The sequence below is a fragment of the Portunus trituberculatus genome, chromosome 13, assembly GCF_017591435.1.
Source record: "Portunus trituberculatus isolate SZX2019 chromosome 13, ASM1759143v1, whole genome shotgun sequence".
In the NCBI taxonomy this organism is placed as follows: Eukaryota; Metazoa; Arthropoda; class Malacostraca; order Decapoda; family Portunidae; genus Portunus; species Portunus trituberculatus.
Genome location: NC_059267.1, coordinates 4,744,281 through 4,766,780, shown reverse-complemented (window position 1 = coordinate 4,766,780; position 22,500 = coordinate 4,744,281). Strand labels below are relative to the sequence as shown.

Genomic DNA, 22,500 nt, shown 5'->3' with positions numbered 1-22,500 from the left:
ACCACCACCACCACTGCTACTTCCTTATCTCCATTATAATCTCCTCCTCCTCCTCCTCCTCCTCCTCCTCCTCCTCCTCCTCCTCCTCCTCCTCCTCCTCCTCCTCCTCCTCCTCCTCTCTTCCTCTTCACTAACGCCTCCATCAGCGTCTTCTCAATTTCCTCCTCCATTTCATCCACCACCACCACCACCACCACCACCACCACATAAAAACAAAACAGTTACCTATTTATATTTATTTTTCCTATTATTCATCTCATTATTATTATTATTATTATTATTATTATTATTATTATTATTATTATTATTATTAAGAAGAACAAGAACAAGAAGAACAACAAGAAGGAGGAGGAGGAGGAGGAGGAGGAGAATAAGATGAAGAAGAACAAGAACAAGATGAACAAGAACAAGAACAAGAAAAAAAAAAAGAAAAAAACAGGAAAAAAAAAGAAAACAAACAAAAGAACAGGAAAATAAAGACAAAACACTAAAAAAAATCAGAAAAACAAAAATACCAAAAGAAAAACAAGGAAAACAAAAACTCCTCCTCCTCCTCCTCCTCCTCCTCCTCTTCTTGTTCCCATCTGCACACATTTTTAGTCTGCCAGTTCCTCCGTTGTGATTATCTGCATTATTTTTGTTGCTTCTCCTCGCCTTCATTTGTTTGGATCAGGGGAAGGATTAGCAAGGGATGTAAAAGGTTATCTGGACTCTGACTTAATTCTACCTTAAGAGAACGGCTTGGAGGAGGAGGAGGAGGAGGAGGAGGAGGAGGAGGAGGAGGAGGAGGAGGAGGAAGGAGGAAGGGATGTGTAGGAATGCATTGCAGTTATATGTTCATTCTCTCTCTCTCTCTCTCTCTCTCTCTCTCTCTCTCTCTCTCTCTCTCTCTCTCTCTGTAACTTGCTGCAACACACACGCCTGGATGCAACTTAATACTCAGCAACGCAAACATACGAAATACCACAACAGCAACCACCACCACCACCACCACGACTCCCACCACCACTACCACCACCACCACCACCACCACCCCACCACTACGACCCCACCACTACCACCACACGTTTACAGTTCCTATTCATTTCTGCTTTGGAGTATAGATTTCTATGGGTATTTTGAGAGAGAGAGAGAGAGAGAGAGAGAGAGTACAAAAAATGGATCATAAGTACTCTCTCTCTCTCTCTCTCTCTCTCTCTCTCTGGTACACACATAAGCATCTTACTGAGAGAAGTGGGAGAGAATAAATTAATAGTTTTGTTCCCCCTTCTTTTTGAGTGGTCTCCATTTTCGTTTTCTTTGATGTCGAGAAGGAAAACGAAATGTACTAATGTTTTTCAATGAGATAGGAGAACACTTCAGTATTATTACGATGTTGTGTTAGGAGTTAGAGAGAGAGAGAGAGAGAGAGAGAGAGAGAGAGAGAGAGAGAGAGAGAGAGAGAGAGAGAGAGAGAGAGAATGTTGTAGTACCTCTTCTGCTACTAATACTAATACTCGTATTTATACTACTACTACTACTACTACTACTACTACTACTACTACTACTACTATTACTACTACTACTACCAATGAGCTGCACATGATAAACTGGGAAGAACTACTTAATGTAGAAAATATAAATAATTTCAATCTTTTCTACAAAAAAGCTTATGAAAGTTACAATAATAGAAATAATCTTACTCAAATTATTCGGGCTGCTAAAATGAACTATTACTTTAGAATATTTAAAAATTTTCGTAACAATACCAAAAAGATTTAGTAAGCAATTAATGAATTAAAAGGTAACATTCAAAAGAAGCAATATTAAGTCCCTGCAATATAACAATTCAATACTCAGTGATCCATCAGATATATCAGAAGCCTTCACCAACTTCTTTTCCACTATAGCTCCTGAACTTGACAGAAACCTCCTAAATGTAAATATAAACCCAAACAATACTATCTTAAAGGTAATTTTCCAAATTCTATGATGTGCCTTATTGTATCTACCTTTGAAGTTAATACTGTAATTAAATAATCAAATTATAAAATTTCATGCATTAATGATATCTCATCCACCGTTATTAAAAGAAATTCTCATTGTTTGCAATCCCTTTGACTATACTTTTCAACCAATCTGTGGCGACTGAAACTTTTCCATCGCTGTTGAACACTGCTAGAATTACACCTACTATTACTACTACTATGCTCATATTTACTCACTTACGGTAATCCCATTTGGTGTACAACATACATGACTTTTCTAACCCCCCCAAAGACTGCAACTCAAAAAAATTGTAAGAATTATTAGCAATAGTGAGTATTTAGCTCATACTAGTCTACTCTTTAAAGAAACAAAAATCCTGAAACTAGATGATATAACAAAACTGGCAATAGCTACACTTAGGTATAAAAATAGGAATGAAATGCGTAAAATTCGCCCATCTCATGATTACAGCACCCATCACCGCCACAACCTTACCTTTCCTATACTTCGTCTATAAAAATTTCAACATTCAACTACCTATTTGGGTCCAATGATATGGAATTCTATTCCTACACAAATTCAAGATGCGCCCTCCCTCCCTCAACTCATTAAAACACAGTACACAGTATCATCATAAACTAATAACACCTCCACTTAACACTTTCGTTGAAATTCATATCTACTTATGTATATGTACTGTATGTGTCTGTGAATGAGTATGTGTATGTATATGCACATAATATGTCAAAAAATCACTGTAGCTGATATTTCTTTATGTGTATTTACTTAATGGCTAGGTATATGTATGTGCATGTATATTCATATATACATAGAGTATGGCCACACATCATTATAGCTGATATGTGTATGTCCACATAGTATTATTCTTCTCTTAGCCCAGTCGCTTATTATCTTGTATTATATAATTTGTGCCTAAAAAGCATATATAGGCTAGCATTACTTTAACTTTATTCAAAATATTTATACTGAAGATATACTGTTAACTATTGCTATGACTAAATGTTTCAAATGTTTCTATTTCTCTCTCTCTCTCTCTCTCTCTCTCTCTCTCTCTCTCTCTCTCTCTCTCTCTCAAGGATGCAGTTTTACATTATCTAATACTATGAAATTGAAAAAAAAGAAATAAATAGAACAATAAAAGAGATGAATAAGAAAAAATCAACTCTCTCTCTCTCTCTCTCTCTCTCTCTCTCTCTCTCTACTACCTCATATTCCGTGGTGTTTTCAGATTGCGCGGCGCGATAATCAGAATTCAGCACTCTCTAGATTCGGATATTGGCGCAATCCGGTGCGGGCCGGGCTAAAATTAATGTCTACGTCTCTTAGTCCGATATTTAGAGCGCTCTCTCTCTCTCTCTCTCTCTCTCTCTCTCTCTCTCTCTCTCTCTCTCTCTCTCTTGCATTGATTTCCACTGTAATCTTTTTTTTCCTGTTTCGGTACAATTATGTTATTTCTCTCTCTCTCTCTCTCTCTCTCTCTCTCTCTCTCTCTCTCTCTCTCTCTCTCTCTCTCTCTCTCTATCTATCTATCTCTTTACTCCTTATTTCCACCAGTAACAACAACTAAAATATACTTATAACTCCACCCTGCCCCTCCCGCCCCGCCCGCCCACCCCGCCCCGCCCCGCCTCGCCCCGCCTCGCCCCGCCAACCAATACTATGTAGCAGTAATGAATCATCTAATTATGTTTATTGAATAATATTTTGCGTTGAATACAAACTAACTATGCTAATTAGTCCCCCCATACAAGCGGTTTGTTTACTGTCCGATAATGTATTCCCTCGGGTGCTATCTCTCTCTCTCTCTCTCTCTCTCTCTCTCTCTCTCTCTCTCTCTCTCTCTCTCTTGTTATGTTTTCGTTGTCTTTCATTGTCTTTCTTTAATGCCAATCCTTAATCTCTCTCTCTCTCTCTCTCTCTCTCTCTCTCTCTCTCTCTCTCTCTCTCTCTCAAATTAATAAACACGTAAGCATAAACAAATTACAAAAAAAAAAGAAACAAATAAATAAACAGCATATTTTGGGAGATAAAAATTATCCAGTATTTCATTCCGGTAACTCATCTCCTCCTCCTCCTCCTCCTCCTCCTCCTCCTCCTCATTTAAAACTCTCTCCTCTTCCCTCCTCTCCATCCTCTTACTCTTCTCCCTCCATATTAAAACTGCTCTCTCATTTCAGCCCCCCCCTCCCCCATGCTCTCTCTCTCTCTCTCTCTCTCTCTCTCTCTCTCTCTCTCTCTCTCTCTCTCTCTCTCTCTCTCTCTCTCATTTAGCATTTGCAACAAGCGCTGTGAACAAAGATAATTCATTACTCTGTTATGTTCTCACCAGCATTTTATTTACTTGTTTCTCCATCTATTTAATATTCCCGGCACAAGATGGCGTGGTCTGCTTGTCTGGCTGTAATGAAAACACGGTGATTCATTTGCTAAGTATTTTCGTATGTTAAGTAGAGTCTAGTTAATTGTTATGTTGTAGTACTGGAAATTATTCGTAGCTAATGAATTAAAAGATACGTATGAGAGGTTTTTGTCGTATTTATGAAGAGGTTTATTACGTTGAAAGTAACTCTATGTATTATGTGTTCAAAAACTTATTCTTTTATTTCAATTTATCGCTATGAATCCCAATTTCTTTCGTTCTTTTTTTTTTTAATCGTGGGTTCAAAAACTTTTCATTTATTTCAGTTTATCGTTATAAATCCCATTTTTTTTTTTCCACTCTTTTTGGACAAAGATGGTTTACAATTCAGTTATCATACAGTGAAGCAGTGTTGGTGATTCTGTTCTGTTAATTAAATAGTGTAAATTGATTCATTATGTAAAGCTTCTATAGATTAAAGCTTCGTTGAATTAGTTATTTTGAAAAGGTTTGGCAGATCAAGCTCAGTTTCAGTAAGATCAAACATTCCTTGTAAGGAAGAAAAGTTGAGTTAAAGTTTGAAGAAGTTTCAATATACATGTGAGTTAGGCAGACAGAGTGGAAGTTCAATTCACAAAGCTCTAATCAAAGGTCTAATAGTGGTAGGCACGGAAAATTTCACTAAAGACTGGATTAGCGAAACAATAGCAGGGGCAATATATAGTATAGCGCTCTCTCTCTCTCTCTCTCTCTCTCTCTCTCTCTCTCTCTCTCTCTCTCTCTCTCATACAGTAAGAGGAACACATAATCACAACAACAGCCTCGCATATACACTTACCTTCATCTCCTCCCTCGTTTATTTTTCCACTTTTCCTGCTTCCCCTGATCCTCTTATCCTCCTCCCGCTGCCTGCATCCTCCCCGCCGCACTCTTACGTCTCCTGCTGCTCGTTTCCGTCTCCCGCAACACAAGATATTAAGAGAAAACACGTATTTTTGTCCAGTAAACAACGAACACCGCCTTACCCTACGTAAGAAAAGCTGGGTACCGGTGCTGGGTGGGCATTTCTTTACAACGGGATCACTATTGTGGTTTATGGGGTTTTTTTTTTTCTATATTTCTATCTCCATGGTCATGAAGGTCCCTGTATTATATTTTTATAGATGAAAAATAGCTTATTCTGTATTGTGTTACTTTATTCTGCCATGATTTTCTGTATAAATATGAATTCTTATGAAAGATATACGTTCCGTTTTCTTTTCAGCTTCGGCTTCGGCTTACAAATCTATAATAAATTACCCCTTCTCTTTCTGTGGTTGCGCGAATTTTTGTCTCCCACGTACAGTAAAGAAGTTCGCATATTTTATACTTCCTCTTATATTCCATTAGACTTATACGAAGAGGATCTTCACTATTGCGTCATCTTATGAAATAATATGGTGTTCCAGCGTCCCTATTTTATCGACATTGAATCAAAATAATCTTGCTTTCCCATCGCCTCATTCTCAATTCTTTTGGCAAAACAAAAAAGGAAAATACAATAAAAAAAATTAGGAAAACAAGACATGGTTACTTTATATGCATACGAAAAATAAACGAAAAGCTAAATTAGGTGCAGTTATAAAGGAACGTTGCCAAGTAGGACTATGTTTCGTTATTACCTATGGACTGTCAGAGAGAGAGAGAGAGAGAGAACGCACCTGATTGCCCTTTTTCCTGCAGGCTAATGAGCAGGATATCACCTAACACGGCCCGTTTTAGCACTTAATGAGCAAAAAGAACGAAAGGGAGAGGGAGGCAAGAAATAAACGAAAAAAATAGATAAAAAAAAAGTGTGAAAGAGTCTATTCAGTACCATGACGCGCTTCCATATTCATTCTGGTGACTATTTGGTGATTTAATACAGCTTCAAAAACTTAAGTGGAGATTAAAATAGTGAAGACTGGCCATTAATTTTTACCTCTATACACCTTCCCTAATGTAAATAAAACCGTCTAATCATACCAAAAACTCTAGGTAAAAATGCGTCCCAGTACTGAGGGATTAAGTAAATGAAAAACAGATTGAAACTACTACTACAACTACTGCTACTACTACTACTATTACTGCTACTATTGGCACTATTACTACTACTTCTACTACTACTACTACTACTACTACTACTACTACTACTACTACTACTATTACTACTACTACTACTCCTACTACTACTACTACTAATAATAATAATAATAATAATAATCTCAATATGGATTTGAAACAAAATTTATTTTTTCTTGTTTTTATTTTACAAAACAACATATTAAAATGAATGTGACCTTGAGTACAAAACAGCCACGTGTCGCTTATCAAAAATATGACACACACACACACACACACACACACACACACACACACACACACACACACACACACACGAGACAAGTCACAAAGGTACATACACACAAACATACATACACCCTTACATGGATGGATGCATACATACATATATACATACTTGGGTACACACACGCATACATACACATTCATTCGTGAAAGAGTTAAAGTACAGACATATTTACTTCATGTGTCGCAAAAAGGTATGATTCTTTCACACACACACACACACACACACACACACACACACACACACACACACACACACACATATTCAATCTCTCTCTCTCTCTCTCTCTCTCTCTCTCTCTCTCTCTCTCTCTCTCTCTCTCTCTCTCTCTCTCTCTCTAACGGAAACATATACATATATAATTGACTTTTATTATTCATTATACAAGATATTCATTCACATATAATGATAGGCGTGAGTCTGTTATATTTTCCTTAGCATTTCTATTTACATACATATACGTAAAACTTTCCTTTGATACGATACTTTCTATATATATATATATATAGTTTATTATACATAATTATATCAGTATTCGTGTGTCTCTTTAGTTACATTGTATTCTATTATACTCAGTTAAGTTCTGTGTGTGTGTGTGTGTGTGTGTGTGTGTGTGTGTGTGTGTGTGTGTGTGTGTGTGTGTGTGTGTGTGTGTGTGTGTGTGTGTGTGTGTGTTAATAAGGCACTATTTGGTGACAGTAATAATGGAGGAAGTAGTAGTAGTAGTAGTAGTAGTAGTAGTAGTAGTAGTAGTAGTAGTAGAAGTAGTAGCAGTAGAAGTAGTAGTAGTAGCAGTAGCAGCAGTAGCAGTAGTGTGGTGGTGGCAGTGGTGGTGGTGGTGGTAGTAGTGGTGGTAGTAGTAGTGGTAGTGGTGGTAGTGGTAGTAGTAGTAGTAGTAGTAGTAGTAGTAGTAGTAGTAGTAGTAGTAGTAGTAGTAAAGAAGAAAATAAGAATAAGTAAAAGAACGAGGAAAGTAGTAGTAGTAGTAGTAGTAGTAGTAGTAGTAGTAGTTGTGATGGTACTGGTGGTGGTGACGGTGGTGATGATAGTGGTGTTGGTGGTGGTGGTGGAAGAGATGACCGGCGCCTTAGCCTTCCTCCACACTACTCCATCCTGAGAGAGAGAGAGAGAGAGAGAGAGAGAGAGAGAGAGAGAGAGAGAGAGAGAGAGAGAGGGAGAGATTAACTGAGCGATGCAGTCAATAACAGTCAACAAATCACTCACTCTCTCTCTCTCTCTCTCTCTCTCTGAAGAAAAACGAAAAGAATGAGAATATTAACATACTTTCTCTTTTTTCTTCATCTTTTTCTTAATCTTGACTCATCTTCAATAACAACAATAATTAGAAAGGAACTGAAAAAATGAAGAAAAAAAACACAATTAACATTTTTTACCGTCTAATTTCATACATAGTCTTGTAAAGAAAAAAAATCTCCTTACCTTCCTTCACCTTCTTAAACCTTCCTCAGCTTCCATGAACCTGTTCCTTACCTTGATTACACCTTAATTAAACCACAACACCTGTACATCACCGCCACCACCGCCCATTGCTTCCCCCTTCCCTTATCTCAGCACACACTCATTAAACCATCACGTCTTTAAATTTCCCAGCCCTTCCTTCTAATTACCTGTCCATTACCTTCATTTTTTACCTTAATTAAACCCGTATCTCTTTAAAGGAACGCTACTGCTGTCTACATAACTACTGCTGCTACTGCTACTACTACTACTACTACTACTACTACTACTACTACTACTACTACTTAATACCACTTTTTACCTAATATCGTAGCTACTACTTTTATTTCTCCTACCAAACTAAATCTTTTAATATAAACACTACGACAGTCATTATTACTACTACTATTACTACTATTTCTACCACCACCACCACCACAACTGTACCCTCATGAACCTATACCTTATAAAAACTCACCGTGGTGGGAAGGAAGGTCACCTGAGCATGGAGGGACACAGGGTCAGTATCAGAAACAGAGCCACCACCCACAGGTCTGCAGTGATGCCCTTTGCTGCTGCGGTGTGCACGGCGGCTGACTCTTCGCCTGCAGGAAGACAGAGATGGAGGAACAAGACCGGGGGAAACTGTTAAATATGGGAAGGTATAGCGTGATATAAGCTTGTTTCTTAAACACTTCTGCGCTTCACCTCCTCTATATCAAAATGCTTTATCTAAATTTATACGAGATTTTTAAGGTGTTTTCACTGTTCTAGAGGCAGATTGACAAAATTTCTACACTATTAACTGGAGAAACACTCTTGAAAACCGCGCTAATCATCTCTGTGGCCTTGGAAAATAGTCGCGGTGTGGGAGCAAAGCGTTTCTGAATATAGGCCACAGATTCGTATTCAGAAAGGCTTCGCTCTCTAACCACGACTATTTTCCAAGCCCATAGAGATGATAAGCAGGGTTTTCAAAAGTGCTCCTGCAGTAAAAAATGTAGAAATATTGTCACTCTGCCTCCAGAATCGTAAAAACACCTTAAAAAAACTCGTGTAAATTTAAATAAGGCCTTTTGAAAGAGTGGAGTTGAAGCGGAGAAGTGTTTCAGATTACGAGTCGCACAGCTTTGAGAAAAGTAGAGAATGTGACAGACGAAAATAACAATAACAAAGTGCTGAATATGAGAAGGTAAAGGACAGGTAACAAACTGCTTTGAGAAAACAGATGTGAGAATATGAGAGACGAAAAAGAATAATAATAGTGATGAAAATGGAAAAGTGTAGAAACGTGACACGCAGCTTTGAGGAAATAGAGAATGTGATAGACGTAAAATGATAATAATAAAGTGCTGAATATGGGAGAGTGTAGATACGTAACACACAGCTTTGAGAAAATAGAGAAAAATGATGGACAAAAGAAAATAATAAGTTTGATATAGTAATAAAGTTAGAGATAATGGATTAAAGATAGGCAAAGATAGAGGAAACATGACAAACTTAATGAAAACAGGAGAATATAGAAAAAAAGAAATGTAACTTTTTAAAACAGAGAAAAGAACAGAGAAAAGTAAGGAAAGAAACGGACAAAGAGATTAAGGAAAGGAAAGAATAGAGAAAACATGACACTGTAGAAGAAAACAGGAAGATATGAAAGGATAATGAAGGTGAGGTGACAGAGAGAAGTTAATAAAGCTTGAAATAGGAAAGAATAAGGAAGAAACATGGCACACAGAAAAAAGAATAATAGAAAAAATATGAAAGAACAAGTTAGGAGTGGCGAAGTTTACAAGGGAATAAAGAGAGGTGAAGATAGAAAGGAATAAAGGAGAAACACGACACATTCCATCGAAAAAGGGGAAAAATAAGAGAATATCATAGAAAAAGGTAAATGGAAACAACAGGAAAGAAGGAAATAACGAAAGATAAAAGAGAGAAGGGGATACAGAAAAATGACATCTTACAAATAAAAAGAGAAATAAGAAAAAATGTATTGAGTCACGAGGGGAAAAAATACATAACATACATCAAAGCGAAAGAAAAAAAAAAAAAGATCTTGATTGAGACGGATAAAAAAAAAAAAATGAAAAAAGCTGAAATAAAATGAAGCAATAGAAAAATATAACACGATATGCTAAAAATACAACGAAAACAAAAATAAGAACAAAAAAAAAAAAAAAGACGGCGAGGCAAGACAGGCTAAAAATATTTCTTTGTGTATATATTTAAAATTACGGGAAATAAAACTTTGGCGCTTCCTAAAAAAAAAAAAAAAAAAAAAAGAGCAAAGGAAAGAAAAAAGAGGCAGAGTTCCAGAAAAGATTATATTCAAATAGTGAAATGTATACAAATAAAAAAGAATAATAAAGATAAAAATAAGTACATGCAAATAGAAGAAAAAAGATAGATAGATAAAGAGAGAGAGAGAGAGAGAGAGAGAGAGAGAGAGAGAGAGAGAGAGAGAGAGAGAAACACTTCAAACTTCCCAAAACTTATCGTAAAGGATATATAAAGAAGACCAAACTAAGAGGATTCGTACTGGAATATTATTAAGTCACTTCACTGTCTCTTTCCTGCCTCAATTTCCCGCGAAGGCCGACAAGAAGAGGAAGAGGAGGTAGATTTAAGAAGAGAAGAGAAGAAACAGGAGAGGAGAGGAGATAAAGAGAGGAGAAGAGAGAAAAAAGAGGGAAGAAGAAAAGGGAGAAAAGAAAGGGGAAGGAAGGAGGAGGGAGGAGAAAGAGGAGAGGAAAGGATGAAAGAGGGAAAAAGACAAGAGGAGAAAAGAAAGGGAAGAGGAGAGGAGAAAGGGAAGAGGAGAAGAGGAGAGGAGAGAAAAGGGAAAAGACAAGAGAGGAAAAGAAAGGGAAGAGGAGAGGAGAGAAGAAAGAGGAGAGGAGGGAGAAAGAGAAGAGGAGAGAGGAAAAGAGAGAAAAAGACAACAGAAGAGGAGAAAGAGGAGAGGAAAGGAGAGAAAAAGAGGAGAAGAGAGAAGAAAAAGGAGAGAAGAGAAAAAAAGGAGGAAAAAAAGGGAAAAGGACAACAGAAGAGAAGAAAGGGAGAGAGAAGAGGAGAGGAGAGGAGAAAGATGAGAGAAGAGGAGAAGAGAGAAAAAAGAGGAAACAAAACGAGAAGAGAGAAGAAAACTAAAGAAACAAAAGAAATGAAATGACCAAGAAAGAAGAAAAACATGAAATACACCAAACTAACAATGAAAACAACAACAACAACAACAACAACAACAAATATTCTCTCTCTCACTCACTCACTCAAATAAAACACACAAGATCTAATACTATTTAATCTTCCTTTACTCCTCCTCCTCCTTCTCCTCCTCCTCCTCCTCCTCCTCCTCCTCCTCCTTACCATTGACTACGTGCACCAAGACAGAGGCAGCATCAGCGAACTTAGGGGCACAGGTGTAATTTCCCGAGTCCCCTTCACCGCACGCGTCAGGAAGAGCTTGGAAGTGGTCCTGGTGGGGGTCTTCTCGATCTCAATGCTCACCCCGCCCCTGAGAGAGAGATAGAGAGGGGGGGGGAGAACGTACAATTATTTCACTAGCTAACAACTATTTCATGTCATCAGCACTTCCTCTTCCTCCTTCTCCTCTTCCTTCTCTCCTTCTCCTCCTCCTCTTCCTTCTCCTCTTCTTCCTCTTCTTCTTCTTCCTTCTCTTCTTACTCCTCTTCCTCCTCCTCCTCCTCCTCCGCCTCTTCCTACCCCAAAAAATATTAGAGAGAGAGAGAGAGAGAGAGAGAGAGAGAGAGAGAGAGAGAGAGAGAGAGAGAGAGAGAGAGAGAGAGAGAGAGAGAGAAAGCAACAAACTATCATTACACCAACTAACAACTATTTCATTTCACCAGCACTTCCTCCTCCTCCTCTACCTCCTCCTCGTCTACCACCTCCCCCTCCTCCTCCTCCTCCTCCTCCTCCTTACCTGGGCGAATCGTAGTCCAGCTCGTGCCCGTCTCTGTACCACGTGACGGCACCTACGTTGTCTGAGTGCGTGTTGACCAGACAGGTGAGCTTAATGGTGGAGCCACTCTGAATGTACACCTCCTGGGGCCCGTCGATGCGTGCCTGCTGAACTGAAGGGGCGAGAAAGACGAGGGAGAGTCAGATGTGTGTGAATGTCTGTGTGTGTCTGGGTATGAGTGTGTCTGTGTGTTTATAAAAGATGTACACGTATATAAAAAGGTTGTGTTTATGTGATTTATTTCAGACAGATGTGTTATTTGAGGGTAAACTTAGTAAAAATATAAGGAGCGTGTGTGTGTATGTCTGTGTGTATGTGTCTATGTGTGTGTGTGTTTTCTTTTTTTTTTTTTTTCTTTTTCATTAGTATCTTTTCTCGTTAGTCACACAGCGTACTAAAGATACTCTAATGAGGCTACTATTACTACCACCACGAGAGAGAGAGAGAGAGAGAGAGAGAGAGAGAGAGAGAGAGAGAGGAGGAGGAGGAGAATAGACACAGAGGATGAGAATGAGTGTATTATGGGAAGTGATAGAGGAGGAGGAGGAGCAGGAAAAGGAGGAGGAGGAGGAGGAGAAGAGGGAGGAAGAGGAGGAAGCGTGTAAAGAGGAGTGGAGGAGAAGAGAGAATGGAGGAATATGTCGATTCTTGGTTGTTTATTCGGAGATAAGTATTTAGGAGGAGGAGGAGGAGGAGGAGGAGGAGGAGGAGGAGGAGGAGGAGGAGGAGGAGGAGGAGGAGGAGGAGGAGGAGAAGAAGAAGAAGAAGAAGAAGAAGAAGAAGAAGAAGAAGAAGAAGAAGAAGAAGAAGAAGAAGAAGAAGAAGAAGAAGAAGAAGAAGAAGAAGAAGAAGAAGAAGAAGAAGAAGAAGAAGAAGAAGAAGAAGAAGAAGAAGAAGAAGATTGAGGAGGAGGAGGAGGAGGAGGAGGAGGAGGAGGAGGAGGAGGAGGAGGAGGAGGAGGAGGAGAAGGAGGAGGAGGAGGAGGAGGAGGAGGAGAAGGAGGAGGAGAAGGAGGAGGAGAAGAAAAAGAAAAAAATGGTGAAGAAAACCAAGGACAAAACCAAGGACAACAACAACAACAACAACAACAACAACAACAACAACATTTCCGATAACTCATAAACCCCAAAAACGAAAGGAAGGTCAGAAGGGAGAAGGAGATAAAAGGGAGATAAACACGGAGATAGGAGGAAGATAGCATACACGTGGAGAAATAAGTCTGGCCGGATGGAGATTAGACGTAAAATAGGAGGACATGGAGGAGGAGGAAGAGGAGGAGGAGGAAGAGGAAGAGGAGGAGATAAGAGGACAACGATGAAAAGAAAGAAAGAACATGCGAAAAAAGAAGGAGGAGGAGGAGGAGGAGGAGGAGGAGGAGGAGGAGGAGGAGGAGGAGGAGGAGGAGGAGGAGGAGGAGGAGATAATACAACTGGTCTTCTCTTAGGCTTCATTACATTCTTTCCTTCATCTCCTTTCCTCTTTCGTTTCATCTTTCATCTTCCCAACCTCTCTCTCTCTCTCTCTCTCTCTCTCTAATACCAATCCTACTATAACAACTACATTTACAACAACAACTACAACAACAAGAGCAACTACTACTACTACTACTACTACTACTACTACTAACTCTCTCGAACCTGCTTGGGAACTGCCATCTAAGTGGGCCTTTTTTTTTTTTTTACTTAACCCTTTTTTCTTTTGTTTTCTTACATTACTACTACTACTACTACTACTACTACTACTACTGCAACCACCACCACCACTTACCTTCAACAGTGAGCAACACAGGGAGGAATATCTTAGGGCTTGTGGACACCTGACACTCGTACACACCTGCGTCTCGAAAGGTAACAGGGTCAACATTCAGGTACCACTCGTCACTGCCCTCTGGATGATGTACCTGGGAGAGACAGATGGACAGGTGCATGACTAGCTTGACAGGTGTGTGTGTGTGTGTGTGTGTGTGTGTGTGTGTGTGTGTGTAGAAAGTAGAACATGTGTACGAATAGTTTGACAAGTGTGTGTGTGTGTGTGTGTGTGTGTGTGTGTTTTATGTCATAGCCTATAGTGCTTGTGGGTAACTTAAAGAGTATTGGAAGCGCTATTCATCTTCTACCCATTAGTGGCGCAGGCATTTTTATCTATAGTGGCACCCATATCAGGGCCCATATCACCCAAGCGTATCTTTGGTGTAAGGCAATTGCACCTCCACCTAGAACCTGTAGAACCTGGGTATCATGGTGACATGTAGGTAACTTTAAACCACTCGACAAATGACAAAGTTTCAAGGCGATTCGTGGTGGGATTCGAACCTACGCATGGACGTCTGCCCGATCCCACGCTCACCACCTTATCCACTACGCCACCGTCTCCCCTTGTGTGTGTGTGTGTGTGTGTGTGTGTGTGTGTGTGTTTAGATAGAAGGACAGGTGTATGATTAGCTTGAAAATTGTGTGTGTGTGTGTGTGTGTGTGTGTGTGTGTGTGTGTGTGTGTGTGTGTGTGTGTGTGTGTGTGTGTGTGTGTTTAGATAGAAGTGTGTGTGTGTGATGTGTGTGTGTGTGTGTGTGTGTGTGTGTGTGTGTGTGTGTGTGTGTGTGTGTGTGTGTGTGTGTGTGTGTGTGTGTGTGTGTGTGTGGCTAGCTCAGTCGGTACAGCACGAGGCTCTTAATCTCTTAATCTCTCTTGTGTGTGATGTTTAGAAAGAAGAACACGTGCATGATCAGCTTGCCAGGTGTGTTAGTGGTCGTTATTGGGTGTTCACGTGTTTGTTCTATTTATGTAGGAGGGCAAAGCTGTCCAAGGGCAACATAGAAACCGAAAAACAGGCCAGTAAGATGCCAGTCCCCTTGCTGGTCCCAGAGAGAGAGAGAGAGAGCTAGTCAATTAAAAAAAGGAGATAAATGTCTTGAAACCTCCCTCTTTGTATATAAAAGTTGTGTTTATGTGATTTATTTCAGTCAGGTGTGTTATTTGAGGGTAAACAATAAAAACATAAGGAAAAATACAAAAAAATGGATAGAAAGAAGAGAGAGAGAGAGAGAGAGAGAGAGAGAGAGAGAGAGAGAGAGAGAGAGAGAGAGAGAAGGGGGAGAAGAATGTAATAAAAACACAGACAAATTGCAAAATAAAGAAGGAGGAGAGAACAAAGGTAGAAAGAAAGGAGATGGAAGGAAAGGAGGAAGAAAGAGAGGCAATGAAGATGTAAGATAGAGGAAGAGAGAGAGAGAAAGAATAAGAAGAAAGGAGAATGAAACCGTAGAGAGAGAGAGAGAGAGAGAGAGAGAGAGAGAGAGAGAGAGAGAGAGAGAGAGAGAGAGAGAGAGAGAGAGAGAGAGAGAGATAAAAAGGAAAAGGAAAAAACAAAAATAGGAAAGAAAAAGAAACACATGCGTCTCATTTTTTCTTGTCACGGGAAAGAGAAAATGGGAAAAAAGGGAAAAATGACGAAAAAGGAGACATTTTTGTTCATTAATGACATAGCGAGAGAGAGAGAGAGAGAGAGAGAGAGAGAGAGAATGAGATTACCAAGAGAATATTGTACATAGCAGTACCAAGAGAATATTCTACATCTCTCTCTCTCTCTCTCTCTCTCTCTCTCTCTCTCTCTCTCTCTCTCTCTCTCTCTCTCTCTCTCTCTCTCTTCCTGCCTTCTTTCATGTGTTATTCTTTCTCCTTTCCTTCTTAACATATTTCCTCCTCCTCCTCCTCCTCCTCCTCCTCCTCCTCCTCCTCCTCTTCATTCTCCTCCGGCCACTTCTTTCCTCCCTGTCTCTCTCCGTCTCCCTCCCTCTCCTCTCTCCCTCTCCTAGTTCCTGCCATTTGTTATTCATGCAATTCAAACCGTACCTGAGGCTCGGTGGAGAAGTGGATTGCGGAAAGGTACGACCAGTCAGTCAGTCAGTCAGTCAGTCAGTCAAAGAGTCAGTCAGTTATGGATAAAGTAGATATTCAAATGAGTTATTCAGTTTGTCATTTTAAGTTAGTTAGAGTGTAATTTAGTCATTCATTCAGTCAGTCAATCAGTCAGTTAGTCAGTCAGTCAGTCAGTCAGTCAATCAGTCAGTCAGTCAGTCAGTCAGTCAGTCAGTCAGTCAGTCAGTCAATCAGTCAGTTAGTTAATCAGTCAGTCAGTCAGTCAGTCAGTCAGTCAGTTAGTCAGTCAGTCAGTCATTCCGTTAGTCAACCAATCAGTCACTCGCTCACTCAATCTTAGGAAGAAGGAATGGAAAAAAAAACTATTACAATAAGTGGAGGAGGAAGAGAGGAGGAGGAGGAGGAGGAGGAGGAGGAGGAGGAGGAGGAGGAGGAGGAGGAGGAGGAGGAGGAGGAGGAGGAGGAGGAGGAACACACACACAAAATAGTTATGTCTGGAGAGCCTTCAGGGAGGAAAAGGATGGAGGAGGGGATGAAGATGGAGGAAAGGAAGAGAGGAAAGGAAAGGAAGAGGAAAGCATTAAGATGGAGGGTAAGAGAGAGAGAGAGAGAGAGAGAGAGAGAGAGAGAGAGAGAGAGAGAGAGAGAGAGAGAGAGAGAGAGAGAGAGAGAGAGAGAGAGAGAGAGAGAGAGACGATATGGGCAAATGGCAAGACTATCTCAATGAATAGAAATGAGAGGGAAGGTAAAAGAGAAGATAAGAGAAGAAAGAAAGAAAGAAAGAAAAAGAAAAAGAAAGAAAGAAGGAAGAAAATATAGAAAAATGAAAACAAACACATAGAATGACGAATATACAAACAAACATATAAACAAATCAAACAACTAAACACACACACACACACACACACACACACACACACACACACACCACTGAACAAAACCACAACACTTTCTTTCTCTCCTTGTTTCTTTCCTTCCTTTTACTGCAATAACTCGATAAAATCATTAGACACGTGACAGTTAACAAGGGAAGCACCAATAACAACAAGGACAGGAGGGGCGGTGAAAGATCAGAACCACACACACACACACACACACACACACACACACACACACACACACACACACACACACACACACACACCTGTAATATATTGGACAGGTGAGATGGGAAGGTACTAATTAAAGGTGTGACTGCCCATCAATATTGAGACAGGTAAATTAATAAGTGTACGTGGAATTCAGGTGTCAATTAGATAAACTGCAGGTAATGGGAGTAGAAAATACTAGGTGTGCTGGAATTAACGATTGATATGTAGAAACATGTATTAATGGAGTACAAAAAGACAAATTAAAGCAACAGGTGTGATAGTAACAGGTGTGTGGCGATTTAAGTATCAATTCACACAGGTAAATTGATCAGTATGCGGACAGCAGGTTTTAATTAGCTATCTGTGTTGGAGCAGGTGGATCTGATAAACTGAACATGACAGGTGTAAAGAAAATGATAAACAAACGTGTTGTAATTATAAATGTGAATACTTGTCAATAATTAAGCAGGTGAATCTTAATCAGTCACACGTGTATAAGAGTGAATTAGAAACAGGTAAAATGAAAATAACAGATGCAAAAAAAAAAATAAAAACAGAAATTATACGTATGAGAAAAAAATAAATAAAAGGTAAAAAAAAGTAGAAAAATAAAAGTTAAACTAATGACAGGTGTGGCAAGTGTGTGACAGGTGTGTGGCAGGTGTATGGCAGGTGTGTGGCTGACCTTGAACCTGTCATCGCTGGTGTAGGTGTAAATGCCAACGGTGAGGATGTGAAGGTCCCGCTGCCTGATCCACGACACCTGCGAGAGAGAGAGAGAGAGAGAGAGAGAGAGAGAGAGAGAGAGAGAGAGAGAGAGAGAGAGAGAGAGTTTTAATTAGATACTTTTAGTTTTCAACAGACATTTTTTTTCAAACTTGGACACTTTTAGACAGTTTTAAAATTTTACACACAAAGAATGAAACGAAAAAGGGAGGAAAAAAGAGCAAAAAATCGGATAGAGAGAGAGAGAGAGAGAGAGAGAGAGAGAGAAGGAAAGGAAAAAAAATAAAAGCAAGCCCTTCCAGCAGGTAAGCGTGCAATACAGTGTTACACCTCCCACAAAGGTGCAATATAATCTAAGTTTCCAGTCCTGCAATATTGAGGGAAAAATAAGAAAACATGCAACTGCCACCATCAAGAGAGACTTTTTTCCTACTTTTCTTCTCTTTTCCTCCTTTTCTTCCTTTTCCCTTTTATTCCAACTTTCCTTCTCTTTTCCTCTTTTTCTTTCTTTTCTCCTTTTTCCTACTTTCCTTCTCTTTTCTCCTTTTTTCTTCCTTTTCTCCATTTTTCCTAGTTTCCTTCTCTCTTCCTCCTTTTTACTAGTTTCTTTCTTTTTTCTCCTATTTTTCGTAGTTTTCTTTTCCTTTCTTTTCTTTTTAATTTTTCTCTTTTCTTCCTATTTTCTTAGTTTCCTTCCCTTTTCCTCCATTTTCTTCCCACTTTCCTTCTTTCTTTCCTTTTTACCTTGTTTCCTTCTTTTTTTCCTTTTTCCCTAGTATCCTTCTTTCATTTCTTTTCTTCCTAGTTTCATTCTCTTTTCCTCCCTTTTCTTCCTAGTTTCCTTTTCCTTTTCCCTCCTTTTTTTCCCAATTTTCTTCTCTTTTTTTCTTTTTCCTCTTCTATTTCTTCTAAACCTACAAACCTTCCATTTTTTTTTCCTTTCTCTTCCACTTCCTATTCTCCTTTTCTTCCTCTCTCCTCCACCTCCCACTACTCTTCTTTCTTTCCCTCATTTCCTCCTCCTTCTACTTTCCTCCCTTCTCTTCCTTTTCTTATTTTTTTACCTTCTACTCTCCTTCCTTTCTCTAACTTCTCCACCTATTCTTCCTTTCTCTTCCTTCCTCCTACTCTTCTCCTTTCCTTCCCTTCCTTTTCATTATCTACTCTCCTTCTTTCTCTTCCTCCTCTTCCTATTACTTTCCTTTCTTTCTCTTCTTCCTTCTCTTTCTACAATCTTTCTTCTTCCTCCTCAACCTACAACTCCTCTCTTCTTCCTATTCTCCTTCCCTTCCCTTTCTTTCCTTTTCTACTACTCTTTCCCTTTCTCTCCCCTCCTACTATCCACCTTCTACACCTTCTCCTCCTCCTCTTTCCTCCTTCTCCTTCTCTCTTTCTTCCACTTTCTCCTCAAAACTCACATCCTTTTTGTCGAGGTTGAGCACTTGGCAGGGCAGACTGGCTTGCTGGCCCACCACGGCAGTCACATTGGTCGGAGTGGTGTCATCGAAGTAAGCTGTGTTGGTGTTGGCTCGTCCCCAGGTAATGAAGGGCTCCTCACCTGTTGAGTAAAAGAGTTAGGTTAGGTTAGGTTAGGCTGGGTTGGAGTGGGTTGGGTTGAGTTGGATTGGGTTGGGTGAGGGAATATGAGAGAGTAAGGAAATGTGACGAGAGGTAATTATATGTGGAGAGAGAGAGAGAGAGAGAGAGAGAGAGAGAGAGAGAGAGAGAGAGAGAGAGAGAGAGAGAGAGAGAGAGAGAGAGAGAGAGAGAGAGAGAGAGAGAGATACTGAGAACTGAATGAAAAAAATAAATGAACAAACAAATTTAAAGAAACAAGAAACAAGAAGAGAGAAAGATTAGCAACAAGGGAGGAGAAATGAAGAAGAGGAAAAAATAGACGAGAGAAAAAAGAAGAGAAGATTGAGATGAGAAAGGAGGTCAAACAATGAATAAATTAATGTAAAACACACACACACACACACACACACACACACACACACACACACACACACACACACACACACACACACACACACACACACACTGATTTATTGCCTTTGAAAATTTATTGAGGTTTGGAAGAAGACTTAGTAGAAGAGAAGGATAAAGAGAGAAAGAAGAAAAACACCAATAAAAAACGAAGAGGCGAGGGAGGAACAGATGGAGAGAGGAAAGAAATGGTCAGTGTGGAATGTGTGGGAAGGGGGAAAAAACGCGATAAAGAAAGGGAATATGAAGGAAATGTGATAAAGGAGGAATGACAGGAGGAATTTAGATGATAGATGAACATTTGACTCAGAAAGAAGGAAAGAAAGACGGAAAAAAAAAGGAAGGAAACAGAGGAAAGAATTCATACAAACAGAAATTAAATGAAATACTTAAAATGAAAAAAAAATATTAGGAAACTAGAAAAATATATAGAAACAAACGAAAAATAAATGAAAAAGAGGCAAAAATAAAATAAAAAAAGAAATTGAGAAAAAGGAAAGATAAAGAAAAGGAAATTGAAAGGAAAAAGAAATAAAAAGAAATTAGGAAAGAAAGGAAACAGGAAAGAAATAAAATGGAAGGAATGAAAGAGATGAATAGAAGAAAAGAATGAAGTAGAAAAAAACAATATATATAAAAGAAAAAGAAAAAAGAAATTAGGAAAGAAAAGAAAGCAAGAAAGAAAGAAAATGGAAGGAATACAAAAAAAAGGTAAACAAAACAAAACAATGAAGTAAAAAAAATATATCGCGATCAAAAAGAAAAAGAAATAGAAAAAGAAAACACACACACACACACACACACACACACACACACACACACACACACACACACACACACACACACACACACACACACACACACACACACACACACACACACACGTACATCAAATAATTACTCGTTCATATATTTTTTTTAGGAAAGAATCTGTTTTTTTTTTTTCATTTTGACAATTACTTTTCCCATTAAAACCCTGAATAGTAGACCTTATTTCCTTTTTTCCTTTTTCCTTTTTTGTAGGGTTGGATATAAAGCAGTATTTACTTTATATTTTTTCCTCTTTGACCTATTTTTTTCCTCCTTTTTTTTCCTTTTCATCCTTGCTTTTTTTCATTTTTTCTTCTTTTTGTGCATTTTCAGGAGTTCCAATATTGCACGAATCTCTGAATACCATGAAGACAATAAAGAAAATGCCTTTCTCTCTCTCTCTCTCTCTCTCTCTCTCTCTCTCTCTCTCTCTTGTTTGATAATTTTTTAGTGTCTTTTTGTGGTAGATTTATTCATTTCGTGGGTATTCTCTCTCTCTCTCTCTCTCTCTCTCTCTCTCTCTCTCTCTCTCTCTCTCTCTCTCTCTCTCTCTCTCTCTCTCTCTCTTGTTTGATAATTATTTAGTGTCTTTTTGTGGTAGATTTATTCATTTCGTGGGTATCTCTCTCTCTCTCTCTCTCTCTCTCTCTCTCTCTCTCTCTCTCTCTCTCTCTCTCTCTCTCTCTCTCTCTCGTATTGTACCTCATTTTCCCCAGAGAACATTAATCACAATAATTGCTTTTCTTCCTCAACTCTTTAAAACAAGACGGCGTTTCTTACCTGAGCTTAATTAGTGAGCGTTACCTAGTGGGGGTGTAAGGGAGGTACAGGTGAGGGGCGGGGAGGGGAAGGGGAGAGAGGGAGTGTTACCTGTAATATTATCTTCTTGTATCTAATCTTTAATCAAGTGTGTGTGTGTGTGTGTGTGTGTGTGTGTGTGTGTGTGTGTGTGTGTGTGTGTGTGTGTGTGTGTGTGTGTGTGTGTGTGTGTTTTTTTTTATTGTATCTTCTTGTATTGAATTTCCTTTCCTTTGTGTTCTTGTTGTAATTGTTGGTGTTTTTTTTAGTGTTATGTAATTATTTTGTTATTTTCTCACTCGCTTTTAGTTTTTTTTTTTTTTCTTTTTCTGTGTGTCATTTGCGTTGCGTTGTTTTGGTGTTTTTTTTTTTTTTATTCTTGTTTGTTTTGATTATCCATTCTTCTCTTGATCTGTCTCCTTCTGTCTTTTCTTTCATTTTCTGTCCATCTACATCTCTATTTTTCTTTACTTGTTCATTACTTTCTTCCTCTGTCTGTCTGTCTATCTATCTCTCAGTTTGTCTTTCTGTTTCTGTATCCTTGTCTGTGTGTTTCTGTAAGTAAGTTTCAGTTCTCTCTCTCTCTCTCTCTCTCTCTCTCTCTCTCTCTCTCTCTCTCTCTCTCTCTCTCTCTCTCTCTCTCTCTCTCTCTCTCTCTCTCTCTCTCTCTCTCTCTCTCTCTCTCTCTCTCTCTCTCTCTCTCTCTCTCTCTCTCTCTCTCTCTCTCTCTCTCTCTCTCTCTCTCTCTCTCTCTCTCTCTCTCTCTCTTCATGCTACTACACGCTCGCTCGCCAAAATGCAAAACTCAACATTTTCACACACACACAATTTTTTTCCCACCTAATTAAAGTGCGGCCGTTACGTCACGTCCTCAAGATTTCAATCACTGGCAACAAATTAACTTTTCATTAAATTCTCACGCAACAAGACACAAAAAAAATATAATATAGGACAGAGGCAGAAAAAAAGTGTCACTGAAAAAAAAAAGTAAATGATTCTGTCTCTATATATTTTTTTTTTTATTCAGTCTTTCAAAATAT

The 22,500-nt window shown here is 39.0% G+C and overlaps 1 protein-coding gene across 1 annotated transcript in view; it reads right to left on the bottom strand.

Annotated features, from left to right (window-relative positions):
* Positions 1-7,705: 7,705 nt before the first annotated feature.
* The window catches only part of LOC123503298 (hemicentin-1-like), a 47,450-nt gene continuing 32,655 nt past the window's right edge, over positions 7,706-22,500 (bottom strand). Inside the window, 8 exon segments of the mRNA XM_045252958.1 lie at positions 7,706-7,847; positions 8,671-8,797; positions 11,559-11,630; positions 11,633-11,706; positions 12,133-12,283; positions 13,939-14,071; positions 17,823-17,900; positions 19,282-19,421. Of these exon segments, the coding sequence (XP_045108893.1) occupies positions 8,688-8,797; positions 11,559-11,630; positions 11,633-11,706; positions 12,133-12,283; positions 13,939-14,071; positions 17,823-17,900; positions 19,282-19,421 (758 nt within the window). The 3' untranslated portion in view covers positions 7,706-7,847; positions 8,671-8,687.